The 12,662-nt window shown below is 33.3% G+C and overlaps 4 protein-coding genes across 4 annotated transcripts; 2 read left to right on the forward strand and 2 right to left on the reverse strand.

Moving 5' to 3' along the window:
- The first annotated feature begins 549 nt into the window (after nt 1–549).
- LOC141717978 (cytosolic sulfotransferase 15-like) lies at nt 550–1,542 on the forward strand. The gene has a single exon (XM_074520296.1). The coding sequence runs from the start codon at nt 550–552 to the stop codon at nt 1,540–1,542; it is 993 nt and encodes a 330-aa protein (XP_074376397.1).
- Nucleotides 1,543–2,083: 541 nt separating this feature from the next.
- Nucleotides 2,084–5,851, reverse strand: LOC141679237 (uncharacterized). Its single transcript, XM_074485742.1, has 7 exons — nt 5,541–5,851; nt 4,849–4,879; nt 4,596–4,614; nt 4,378–4,475; nt 3,548–3,646; nt 2,605–2,777; nt 2,084–2,432 (listed from the first exon to the last, which is right to left on the reverse strand). The coding sequence occupies exons 1-7, from the start codon at nt 5,703–5,705 to the stop codon at nt 2,346–2,348; spliced, it is 672 nt and encodes a 223-aa protein (XP_074341843.1). The 5' UTR covers nt 5,706–5,851; the 3' UTR covers nt 2,084–2,345.
- A 505-nt stretch (nt 5,852–6,356) lies between these two features.
- Nucleotides 6,357–8,284, forward strand: LOC141679242 (large ribosomal subunit protein eL42-like). The gene is made up of 4 exons (XM_074485748.1): nt 6,357–6,512; nt 7,615–7,794; nt 7,893–7,967; nt 8,063–8,284. Exons 1-4 carry the CDS (start codon nt 6,510–6,512, stop codon nt 8,120–8,122), a joined length of 318 nt encoding a protein of 105 aa, XP_074341849.1. The 5' UTR covers nt 6,357–6,509; the 3' UTR covers nt 8,123–8,284.
- Nucleotides 8,285–10,167: 1,883 nt separating this feature from the next.
- LOC141724479 (uncharacterized) lies at nt 10,168–11,247 on the reverse strand. The gene is made up of 3 exons (XM_074526641.1): nt 10,747–11,247; nt 10,534–10,650; nt 10,168–10,416 (listed from the first exon to the last, which is right to left on the reverse strand). The coding sequence occupies exons 1-3, from the start codon at nt 11,110–11,112 to the stop codon at nt 10,315–10,317; spliced, it is 585 nt and encodes a 194-aa protein (XP_074382742.1). The 5' UTR covers nt 11,113–11,247; the 3' UTR covers nt 10,168–10,314.
- Between the last annotated feature and the right edge of the window lie 1,415 nt (nt 11,248–12,662).

Below are 12,662 nucleotides of genomic sequence, written 5' to 3' on the forward strand. Positions count from 1 at the left end.
ATATGAAGAGGAAAAGTTAAATAATTATTGTCTTGTATATCACAAATTATCAAAATAATATTAAATTAGGTAAAAGTTAAAATATTTATGGAAATTTGAAAGTAGTTATGAAACTAGCATTGGAGTGCAACTTTTATTTTAGCACCAAAAAACACTTTTGGTTCCATATTATAGCAATAAATATAGCTATTTTGCATTTAGCATTGAACTTGCTCTTACATAAAAAAATCTAAAAATATTTAATCCTTCCGTCCCACTGCATTCTTTACTTTGTGGGATGGGGGATCATCACGCATTTTAAGGCTCCCGTAAAGTATGGTTCCCTAAAAAGTTTTAAATAATTTTTCTTCTAAATTAAAATATAATGTCTAAACTTTTATACAAAAAAAATTTAAAAAATAAATTATAGAATTATATTTTATAGTGGCTTAAAGCGTGCCAACCCAACCTTTCCCTTACAATCTCCAGCCCCCAATCCAAACATTCCCTAAAGGTTCTCCATATAACCCAATATAACATCAACAAGCAAGATAGGCCAAGTAAATACTCATGGAGTCAAAATCATCACCACCTCTTCATCACAACCAAGCAGCCAACAACGAAGAGGTTGAGGACATGCTTTCATCCTTTCCAAAAGAGAGAGGTATACTTGCACCCTATGCCTACCAATATCAAGGATTCTGGTATTATTCAAAGCAATTGCCGGGCATTTTTAATTTTCAAAAGCATTTTCAACCCCGCAAAAATGACATTTTCCTAGCTACTAGCCCTAAATCTGGAACCACCTGGATGAAAGCCATCCTCTACGCTCTAATCAACCGTGAAGTCTACCCTCCTACAAGTCCTCAACATCCTTTGCTTAATGAAACACCCCATAATCTCGTTCCTTCTATCGAATTCGTTAATCCTTCTGAATATGACTCCATTTCCAACTCCCCAGACAGTGGCACTAGGATCTTTGCAACACATACTGCATTAGTTAGCCTTCCGAAATCCGTAACAGACAATGCTACATCAAACTGCAAAATAGTTTTCCTGTGCAGGGACATCAAAGACAACTTTGTGTCATACTTCCACTATGCCAACAAGTTGAACCTGCGATCCTCTCCCATTTCTTTGGAAGACGCATTTAACTTGTACTGCAAAGGAATCACCACAGGTGGACCAGTTTGGAATCAAATCTTGGCATATTGGAAAGAGAGTTTGGAAAACCCACATAAGGTGTTGTTTATGAAGTACGACGATGTGAAAAATGAACCTCAGGTTCAGCTAAGGCGTCTTGCACATTTTCTGGGGAAACCCTTTTCCCCAGATGAAGAAAATCGTTACTTGGTTGATCAAATCATAAGTTTGTGTAGTTTTGATCATCTGAGTAAATTAGAGGTTAACAACACTGGAAAAAATAGGCAGCTAATGAGTAATGGTGCATATTTCAGGAAAGGTGTGGTTGGAGATTGGAAAAATTATTTAAGTGAAGATATGGTTTCTAGGTTGGATCAGATTACAGAAGAAAAATTTCATGGTTCAGGGATATCTCTCTGATATATCATCCGTGTTTCTGCCAATAAATTGTTTCATAATTCTAGTGTTGGCGTTTCCATCTCTGCAGAACTGCTACATGCTATGATGTGCGTGCCTTTGTTATTTATCAAATAAATATGTGTGCTGTTTCTTTTGATGCTAATAAGAGAGTACTTCATAATCTGTTTTTTATTAAATTAGTTATATTTATAATGATCATATAAAGGGAAATAGGAGTCCTAAATCTTTACTTGTTCTTCTAAATTGTAATTATTTTCTTTCCTTCTCTTCAAATTTTATAGCTAATTACTAAAAAGTTAAAACATAGTAACTAGCAACAGGATGTCAATTGTTAAATAATATTCATAGGACTGTTAATCCACCAACTATCATATTTTTCTTGTTTTCCTTCCTGTCTTGCTTCAGTGATCAGGGAACTTGATTTTGCAATCAAATTATCAAAAAAAAGTTACCGCTTTTAGTCTCCTTATTCGCCAATTGATAGGTTCTACCAGGCTGATAATTTATTGAGTTTCAAATTTGCATACGTTACAACAACAAAGGCAGAAAAAGTTAGTAGTATATAATTTAGTTGGACAATCTATCTGCAAGGGATCATGTTGCATTCAGGTGAAAGAATGTTCAGGTCATCAGGTGAAAAGAAAGAACAACATCCAGATATTTTGATGCTCAAGAAAAGAAAACATATGCACATCAAATAGTCTGCATATTTAATTTAACAAGGATTATATGGTCAAAGTATAGAAGTAGAAAGAGAATTTGCCTCTCTTTTTTCCGTCTAGTTCAGTTTTTGATCATCATGTTTAAGCCTTCCCATCCCATTCCTTGTAGAATTCTTCGAGGAACTTCTCCATGAACTTGTGCCTCTGCATAGCTCTTCTCTTCCCAGCCTGTCAGCGTCACAATCAATAATTAGAAATTTTCATATCCAAGTCAAAGTAGGTCTGATTATTTTGAAGGCCTCAATTTTACAGAGAAAGTTGTAGCAAACATTTTTAAGGAAATGCTAATCCTCTAAAAGAATAAGGGTTAAAAAGGAAGCCCTCAAATAAATGATTTAACCTCTGTTTTCATCAAGTCCTTGAGCTTAAGAAGCTTCTCATGAAAATGGTTCACAGTCGTTTGTTCGTCCTTCTTCACGTATTGCTCTTTCGACAAATCAGATCGAGGCTGTATGCTGGGGTCATGCAGTACTCTGTTCCTACTACCACCAAACGTAAAGCAACGAGCAATTCCTGAAGAAAATTAACAAAATGAAATCTGCACCCCATAACAGACAACTAACAGTAAGGGCCCGTTTGGGAAATCTTAAAATAAGTAACTTATGACTTAAAATAAATAAGTAACTTATAAGTGATAAGTGGATAAATATTTATAAGTTATATAAGTGTTTGGATAATTTTACTTATAAGTCAGAAATTTTTTTATTCAAATAAATAAAAATAAATAATTTTTTAAATATAATCATCTTATTTCGTGAATTTTAGATTATATTAACATTTTAAAATTTATTTTTTAAAACTTAAGTTAATGAAAAGGCAAACAAATCAAAATAAGTTGAGAAAAAGTACGTCGTTGCTAACATTCAACTTATCAGCTTATAAGTTGAAAATTCGACTTATAAGTTAGGGCGACAAACACTCCTCGATAAGTACTTACAAGCTTATAAGTTAATAAGCCACTTATATTATGTTGCCAAACAGGCCCTAAGTATCATATGGATCACAATATATCCATATGAACATACACGAGTCTAAGGGCTTCGCAACACAAAAAAAATGACAAATATGACGTTTTCCTTTAAACAACAAGCATAAGAACAGAGGATGATCGAGGGTGAAACTACAGCTAGAAATTGAATTAATTACCACAGTCCTGTATCTTATTAATGAGTTGAATATTCAGCTCTTGCTACATATATCAGCACATACAAGTTCATGAAAAACAAGTCTCAGGAAAATGAAACATATGTAAAAACCAACACACAAACGCAAAGAAGAATTACCGATAGCGCCAATTGCATCAAGACGATCAGCATCTTGAACAACCTTAAATTCTGGTGAATAACAACCATCTCCAAGCCCTTGAAGTTCATCTTTAAATCCTGAAGGCAAATGATTACTACTAATAAGATTTTACGCAACCATAATGAATATATATTAATTATATAAAAGAAGCGAGCAAGACAGGAAGGTGGAGGTTAGCATGATAGTTGCACCTCAAAGGGCTGAAAAGAGTAGGATTCCTGGTTATGTTGACATGTTAAAAAAATTTCATATGAAACCTCCGAACATCACTTCACACTAAAATTTAGAAGCACAAAGACAAAACAAAGTGTGGAATCTATATTAAGCATTACAGGAAAAGGACGGTGATTGACATTTAAAATTTTAGCTGCAAGGGTACTCGATAGCAAGAGGTAGCATCATCAATTTACTATTGCCAAACATCATAAGAACTAAAAAAGTAAAGGATTGAAACTTATGTTATTTTCTTTTTTTTCGGAATTTGTCATTTGAAAGAATTAATCATGTACATGCACTATTAGTGTCTCCACTGAACCTTTACTTAACCCCTTCCTAATCAGAGTCGGACTTTAGAAGTTCACGCATGCAAAAGTTCTACCGAGAATTGCAAGAGCCAAAGGAAGAATTCGGACAAATGATATAACTTCAAACTAAGATAACTTATCGAACCAAAGGCCTGTATCTCTCTCACTCTAAACTTGTTGAAGACGAGGTTTGTGTGAGTGTACAAATATCAAAATAAAAAGAATTCAATGGTCAGTAAGACAGTAATAACTAATAAAACATGATGCACCCGAAAAATTATTACCCATTCGTTGAATTATATCTAAGATCTTTAACTGTTTCTCCTTCTCTATGCCCTCCTCTACGAGAAATGTCTCAACAATTTTGTCATCTGATGGATCTCTATGTGAAAAATAAGTAACACAATATCAAGCTCAGAACAATATTGACTTGAATTTGTTATTACTATTAGTTCTTCGCTTGATTCAGGGAATAAGTACAAAAATCAATCGAATGACCAACCTCGCATACTTGTAGTCTCCTGCAATTCATATTCATTAAATAACATTGTCAATAATGGCCAGGAAGATCAGCTACGGAAATCTCATATTAAACATAAAATGTTAATTTTACTGTAAAAACAAGACCATCACTTTCTATTTTTAACTTGTACAAACGATATGGACAAAATATACTAGAGCATGAGAAAGCACGAAATTTCAAAAGACTTCAATTAGTAGAAAAATAGCAGGCACGCAAGGACAATAGGAGTCACCTATATCATGAAGAATTGCAGCTAGCTCTACCTGCAGTAAGAAAGTTTGAGAAAGCTTCAAGTATTCATTTTCTGATTTAAGAAAAGACTATACTATTAAAGTAGAAACACCAATTTAAAGTGCATTGCTAGTTAGGCTCCTAAATTAAAATTTGAAGAGCCTCACTGAAAATGCAATTCCATATCCAATTATGGAGCCTCGTCAAAGACTCCCATTCCATCATTGAAAATTCTTAACTCATTCCTCCATTTGAGTTCTAAAATCCTAAATAAGAATCTAAACTTCACAATTCGAGAATTAATGCTCATCATGTATCTAACCCGCTTCTTTACCCAAATGTCGTCATAAAAAAATTAGGCTCACTCAATTTTTTCAAATTTCCCTTTTACCTGAATTATTTTTCATAAATATCTTTCATTCAATTCCATTCATTACATGTTACCCAACCAAACAAAACATAAGTCTCTTATATATAAGGGTTTATTGAACATGATCTTATTTTTATAATATAAAATAGTTACACATTTGTCTCTGAGAAGGGGTGGAGGGAGAGAAGCGAGAGAGGGAGAGGGAGGGAGAGAGAGAGAGAGAGAGAGAGAGAGAGAGAGAGGAAGAGAGAGGGAGAGAGGGAGAGGGAGAGGGAGAGAGGGAGAGGGGGAGGGGGAGAGAGAGAGAGAAAGAGAGGGAATACAATTTCCATGGAATGAGGAGAAGAAGAGAGGCCTTCTTCAAGAGCAAGAGAGAGGGCGAGGTCTCGAACTCTGTAAACGTGAGCAGCATCGTGAGAAGCGTCGTTACCTTTCATGCTCATTTCCATCAGTTTCTCTGCCTTTTTAATCGTCTCTCTTCGATCCATCCTCAACTGAGCCTGTCAGAGCAGACAAACACTAGTCAAATCTTCAACTCTCTCCTCTGCCCTTTCTACTTTTGTTATCAGTTGTCACTGTAAGTGCTACAACTAGTACAAGCACAGCTCGGGAATTGCACGGGAACAGAAGTGTTGGGATAATTTTTGGAAATACATTATTATTTTCAAAGTTATATTTAAAAATATAATTTTTTAACTTTAATTTAAAAAAAATACCTTCAAGAAAATATTGGTGGTGTGGTTGGAGTTCAACCCTCTAATACCATTTGTAACCTCTATTATGAGCCTGTTTTGTAACTTAATTTCAAATTTTAAAAATATTAATTTTAAATTTATATTAATTGCCTTTCAAATTTACAACCGAATTAATATTAAAATCAACTTTCAAAATATATCCGGACCAAAGAATATAATAACTGCAAATAATATAAGAAATGCAAGTTACTAACAAAGTCAAATAATTAGAAAAGTATTAAAATTGTATGAATTTTTCTAGTGCATGCTAAGAAAGGATTTTTCTATTGTTTTTAGATGACGTACTAGACAAACGGAAATTGTAATTGCAAATTAATATTTCCATTCTTATTCAAAAAAATGTAGAGTAATTGGATAAGTTTAACGGATAGATTAAAACTCTGGGTCATGAGAGTGCAGTCCTTTTAGATTGGGCCGACCAAATCCTCAATGCTTACATAGGTAAAAAGCCCAATAAAAACAATAAACCCTAATCGTTATATACATACTCTTTTATGTGCTTGTTGGCTGCTTGCATCTTCTCATCTCTCTAACGCCATGGTACTCTCTCTTCTATACTTTTACATCTTCATGTATCTATTCTCAATTAAACTGTAATTAAATCTTGTTTTTTTTGTTTTGTCATTATATAATTTATGATCTTCTTATGTTATTATCTACTTGTAATTCATGAAATTGAATGTATGTCTATCTAAATCAAACCATTTCTGATGGGTTTTTCATATGTATAATTTTTTAGATAGTTTTTGATTTTTTAATTGTTTTTTATAGTTTGCATTTCTATTCACATGGTGTATGTATTGTTTAGGAAATTGGTGTTGTCTATTTTGATAAGGGCTTCAGTTGTTATTTAGCTTGTTTCGTAAATTGGGAAGTTTAATATATATGTTTTATAATTGTTTGTGTAGAATTGAGGTAGGACAATGTAGGCATTTTCTGGTTTTAGAGTAGATGGGTTGTTTGGTATGTGATTCATTTTGTTCGACCGAGTGTAAACTGGAATTTGGATAGTAATATTGTTGTCGAGTTATGGTGTTGTGATTGAAAACTGTTCTCGGGTTTGTTGTTAGGTTTGTAGTCATTGATTGGGCATTTGTACAAGTTCAACTTTGATTATGAGGACAAACAAACAAATTTTGTACACGGAGTTGGAACGAAATTTAACTTTTAGTTGAAGAGTTTATTTTTAGACTGAAATTAGTATTCATGGATATTTAGAAAAGATAGTTCTGTTTAGCAAATTGACCAAAACTACTTGTTTTAGTAAAACGTATAGCAATTTTTTAAATGGTTGGGGATCCTATCATTCTATGCTACAAGTAATTTGTAATTTACGGTTAGCAGTTTTTTTTGCTTCTTTTAAGCTCTGTTTGCTGTTAATCCTGGTTTTTCTACATTACGTTAAATGTGTTGTCAATTTAATACTCTGATAGGTTAATGTCATGGTTTATTTCTCTAAGATTCATTTCAACGCCCTTCTCTAAGAGTCTCTGCACTTTGACAAATTGGTTGTGGATACAAATTATTGTTGTTAGATTAAGTGGTTAAATGTAAACAGTCAAATTAACACCCTAAGTGGTGGATGTTCGAACAGTAGGAATGGAATTTATAAACTGAAATTGAGCTGTTCTGTCTCTTGAAGGTGAACGTACCAAAAACAAAGAAGACATACTGCAAGTCTAAGGAATGCAAGAAACATACCTTGCACAAGGTGACACAGTATAAGAAAGGCAAGGACAGCCTGGCTGCCCAAGGAAAGAGGCGTTATGATCGCAAACAGTCTGGTTATGGTGGACAAACTAAGCCAGTTTTCCACAAGAAGGTAACTATCAGTTTTTCCTTAAATTAATGTATTAGTCTTAAAGGTTTCCGATTCCATGACACCGACTCTTACTTCATCCCTTTTTTCTCTTTTATCAGGCAAAAACTACCAAAAAGATTGTGTTGAGGCTGCAATGCCAGGGCTGCAAACATGTGTCGCAGCATCCTATCAAGGTTAGCTTTTCATTTTTGAATTGTCACGTACCCTTCGGGGTTCATTTGAGTTTGTATACTAGTTTTTAGCTAATTTTTATCTTATTGGTCTGCAGAGATGCAAGCATTTTGAGATTGGTGGAGACAAGAAGGGAAAGGGAACATCTCTGTTTTAGAAGATTTTTGGTTACAAACTTTCTTTTGTTTACTGTACCGTTTTGCAAACTGACTTTAGTTTTAATGTTGTTCCCATTGGCAGTAACATTGCATTGCTTTTTTGTGGCATATTGATTTGTACTGTTTTTGTGTGTGATATGAAGAATCATTTGGTAATTAAACTAGTATTATCTAGTAATCATTTAAGCTTCATATGGTAGAATTTTGAAATTATAGAGTAATTATTTATTATGTCAAAATTGAAAATACCTTAAATAAATATTCCCACAGTACTTATTCTAACTTAAACAGGCATTTAGATCTAAGCAGTTCCAAGAACTTTCTTGTATTGTTTTTGTGTTTAGGATTTGTAATAGAAAAACATTGCGTTACTATTTGAACTTGTACATGTACGCTCTAAACTAGAAGATCACGTCAAAGCGGCTGTGGCTTGCCCCTTACAGCCGAACCCTGAGTTCTTGTCTCATAATTCTACATGAAGCCAATTTAGATGCAAAACTTTTGTAAATTAAATAACAAACTATGTCATTAGATGTAGCTGCACATGGGCTGAGTTGGGTCGGTTTGATCATTTTAACTGGGTTGGGTCGGTTTGATCATTTTAACGACCTAACCTATTTAATACAAGTTACAAAAATATTAAAACATCAATCTCAAAAAATAAATAAAACCCAAACCTACTAATTATGTGATGGGTTGGATTGGTTAGGGTTGGGTTGATCGGGTTGCAAGCGTCTTTTCACATTTTTTTTATCAACGGTTGGCATTGGGAAATGACTTCGAATTATTATGTTACACGTGTAAGCACACATTGTAAACACAACTAAGAAAGATAGCAGCATGCCGAACATTTTATCTTTGTAGGAGAAATAAATAAAATTATGATAATCATTTTAACGATATGCAACTACATTTATTGTGTTATATAAATTAAGGATGCGAATATAATTATATAACCAAAGATATGTATGAATATACAAGTAAAATTAGACCAAAACATTCTCATGGATCTTAAATAGAATTACATAATTTTTAGCTATTTTAGTTGATAATTATTCGCAACGTTTTTAAGTTTGCTTCTCTAAATATTTCCAGACATATATGTATATTATTTAGTTCGGCTCTATTATTCAGGTTTCTTCAGGTGGAGTTTTACAAGATTGATTGTATGAATTATATAGTTTTAAGCATTTGTAAGGTGAGGAGTAAGGCGGTCACTGCTATGATTATAAGTTGTATATTAAAATTATTAACATACAGATATTTTCTTAGGTTTTTTTGCCAGGGATGTATTGGAACTCAAATGCGGCGGGGTGTAATAAATTTGAAATGAGCTGGGCTTAATAATAAAACCGGGTTGGGTTGGTTTAGGTTTTCAAATAGATAAAATCTGATCCAACACATTATAAACGAACCAAGTAAAAAATAACTCAACTAATCCATGGGTTTAAATGACTTGGTTTAAATGGCTCACTTTAGGGTTGGGTTGAGTTGGGTTGAGTTGGGTTTTGCGGGTTATGTAATCTATGAACAGCCCTAATTAGACAATGTAGCTTGTGAGTGGACACCCATTATATGAAGGCTCAGCGGCATTTGATGTAGAAGAAGATAATTATATGAAGAATATAATAAGATCGGTTTGTAATAAAAAACTTGTCTCATAATTATATGAAAGTTCAGCGGCGGCATTTGATGTAGAATAACATCTCAGCGGCATCCATCTGATTTAGTTTTAGAATGTGTATGTTAACGGGAAAAAAATGGTTTAGTCAGTGTTCCTTTTCTAGGCACCTTCCGTATAATTGTTGCTAACTTTTATTGTGCGTGTACTTTGAATATTCAGTCAATCAAGTATTCGATTAGTGTAATCAAGTATGAATGCTAAAAGAGTATCATATATTTTCACTTCTTCAACCTTTCATCCTAAAACGTTTCATTTTACTTTCAGTTTCTTGCACATAATGAAAATTGACAAGAACATAAGAAATCAGTCCGTGGGAGATGACTCTGGTTCTACAACATCCGCCCTGGAAGAGAGGTCCGATTTTATCGAGAAAACTTGACAAGTTTAATTTGTTCAGAATAATTACAAGTACAAGATTGAAGTACGTTACATGAACACTGAAAGACAATAAGAGAAGAGACTACAGCTTTAGAATCTTGGATCATTGAACTAGCTAGCTAGGTTCAGTCACATAATAGAACAGTTGGCGACTCCGACAACTAGATTTGCCACACCTAATGTGAACTCAAGCGCCCTGAACGCTGTTCGCAGCATCCTATTGTCCCTTGGCTGAAATAAAATAGAACATTATGTCTGGAAAGCAATAATAATTGGCTGGAAACCAAATATATGTATTTATGCTTATATATATATATTATCACAAAATAATAAGGTCTGGAGACATACCCTTGTACTTCTATTATTCCAGGGAACCATTTGATAATTTGATGCTGGCTGTGAAGGATACCTAACCATTGCATTTGACACTGGTTGTTGGTACCTTTGCATCTGATTACCTCTTTGCTGTATTAATCCATATATATATGTCAAGTTAACACACACAATAACCTGTCAAAGTTAGCCTATGTAGCTAACATGTAAATGTTAGAGTCAACAAACCTGTCTTGAAGATCGGAGGTGGTGTTGGCGGCAAGCATTACAGTTGTTACAGATATAGTAGCGAATTCCACTTTTGAGTATGTAGTAAAGAGTCATCACTTCCCAAAAATCTAAACCACGATCTTCATTTCCGTCCAACATGGTGAACAAATTCCTGCTTGTCTGGTGTCGAAAGCCTTGGGAATGGAAGAAACTCCTGAACTCGCGATAATCAACGACTCCATTGCCATCTAAATCCATGGCATTGAAGAACTGGCGTGCCCTGTTTTGAGCTTGTGCTGGTGCAGCACGGTACTGTGATACTACAAATTGGCGGAGGTAAGCTACACAGTTATGTTGCGGCACACTAATAATAACATTCATCATGATGACTCGCTAGCGCTTATGATCAGTCTTGTAAGTTATTCAATGCTTATGATATTAAAGAATCAAATTGTACATATATATAGAACCAGATATAAGCCCAGGCCACCTACATAATTCAGGGCAACTGGATGTGTCAACTCTTATTGTCTGAATTACTAATAACTTGTTTATCAAGTTGAAGTGTCAACTCGTAAAGTTTCTATTTGTTTTATGTTTGGTAGCTAGTCAACCCTTAATTCTTAGATGACCAACTTCATTCGTCAATTATTAGTTAAAGGATTTTCTGCAATATTCAATAACTCTCATATAAATGTGCTCTTCTTATTGGTGGTTGAATAATAAATGTTAATGTCTCCTGTATTCACATCAATTCCACCAATAAAAAGAGCTCATTTTTATTGGATTAGTGAATAATGTGTGCCCTTTGGTACATATTAGAAAGACAGTTAGTTAAAAACCAATTTGCATTACTAATTAATCAGTGATAATGATCCTATTGCATGTATAAATTATTTTAGTTTGTACAGATGACTGCAGATACCTACCCCTATTAGTATGTGAAAAACAACACATAAAATATTAGTACGATTCTATTTTTTATTTTGTTTATTGCTATTAATTGTATTAAATGAAAATTAATTGTTTGTATTTATACAACATATAAGGATATAGATTTTGAAAAGGCCTTTGAAAAAATATGATAAAAGGACGACTACAGGGATATTTTTTTTTTAAAATTGACAACTAAAAGGAAATAGAGGGAGTATTTTAGTAAAATAGCATTGTATTCTAACTAGACCCGGCAAAATCGGTCTGGATCCGAATAACTAAATCGAAATTCATGAAACCGAGATCCGATCCGAGATCGGTATCATACAATCCGATAATTATCTGAAAACCGATTTTATCCGATACGAAAAATACCCAAACCGAAAATTTAACCAAAAATGTTCCGAAATACAAGATCTGAATATAACTTCGAACCGACTAAAACCGAATAATATATTACCGAACCGAATATGACCTGAAATAAACAAAATTTATGTTTTAAACAATTTTATGTTTATGATAACATACTTATTTAATTATATTCTTTTGTAAAAATACATTATATTATATCAAAAATACTAAATTAAATAAAAAAGATATTTTTTTAAATATCAAAAATTGAAAAAAATAAGTAAGTTATGATCCGAAAATATTTGAATCGAATTTACTCAGAACAGAATTTTGTCCGATCTTAATTCGAATTTTATCCGATTTTAATCTGAATTAGACCCGAACCGAATAATATCCGATCCGAATGGTCTTTAAATATCTCATAATCCGAAAATAGATTCGATCTGACATTGCTCTTATCCGAAACCGAACCGGTTATCTGAATTGACAAATGTAATTCTAACCCACCAAATATTAATAACTAATTTTACTTTATTGTGCAATATTGATAATTTTAATTATATTAGTGCAAAATAATAGTCATCTGAGAAATATGGCAGCTGCAATTATACAGTGTCGGTTTTCCGTGTTTATTTACTCCGGGCTTGACT

The sequence above is a fragment of the Apium graveolens genome, chromosome 1, assembly GCF_009905375.1.
Source record: "Apium graveolens cultivar Ventura chromosome 1, ASM990537v1, whole genome shotgun sequence".
Lineage (NCBI taxonomy): Eukaryota > Viridiplantae > Streptophyta > Magnoliopsida > Apiales > Apiaceae > Apium > Apium graveolens.

Bases quoted from the DNA above. Each gene is read 5' to 3' on its own strand.
- LOC141679242 (XM_074485748.1), top strand. The intron at 7,795-7,892 runs GTAACTATCAGT...CTCTTTTATCAG, and splicing joins AGCCAGTTTTCCACAAGAAG to GCAAAAACTACCAAAAAGAT. The intron at 7,968-8,062 runs GTTAGCTTTTCA...ATTGGTCTGCAG, and splicing joins TGTCGCAGCATCCTATCAAG to AGATGCAAGCATTTTGAGAT.
- LOC141724479 (XM_074526641.1), bottom strand. From the start codon at position 11,112: ATGATGAATGTTATTATTAGTGTGCCGCAACATAACTGTGTAGCTTAC. The intron at 10,651-10,746 runs GTTTGTTGACTC...GGATTAATACAG, and splicing joins ACCTCCGATCTTCAAGACAG to CAAAGAGGTAATCAGATGCA. The intron at 10,417-10,533 runs GTATGTCTCCAG...ATTTTATTTCAG, and splicing joins GGAATAATAGAAGTACAAGG to CCAAGGGACAATAGGATGCT.
- LOC141717978 (XM_074520296.1), top strand. From the start codon at position 550: ATGGAGTCAAAATCATCACCACCTCTTCATCACAACCAAGCAGCCAAC.
- LOC141679237 (XM_074485742.1), bottom strand. From the start codon at position 5,705: ATGGATCGAAGAGAGACGATTAAAAAGGCAGAGAAACTGATGGAAATG. The intron at 3,647-4,377 runs GTAATAATTTTT...ATTTGCCTTCAG, and splicing joins AGATATAATTCAACGAATGG to GATTTAAAGATGAACTTCAA. The intron at 2,433-2,604 runs GTTAAATCATTT...TGACGCTGACAG, and splicing joins AGGACTTGATGAAAACAGAG to GCTGGGAAGAGAAGAGCTAT.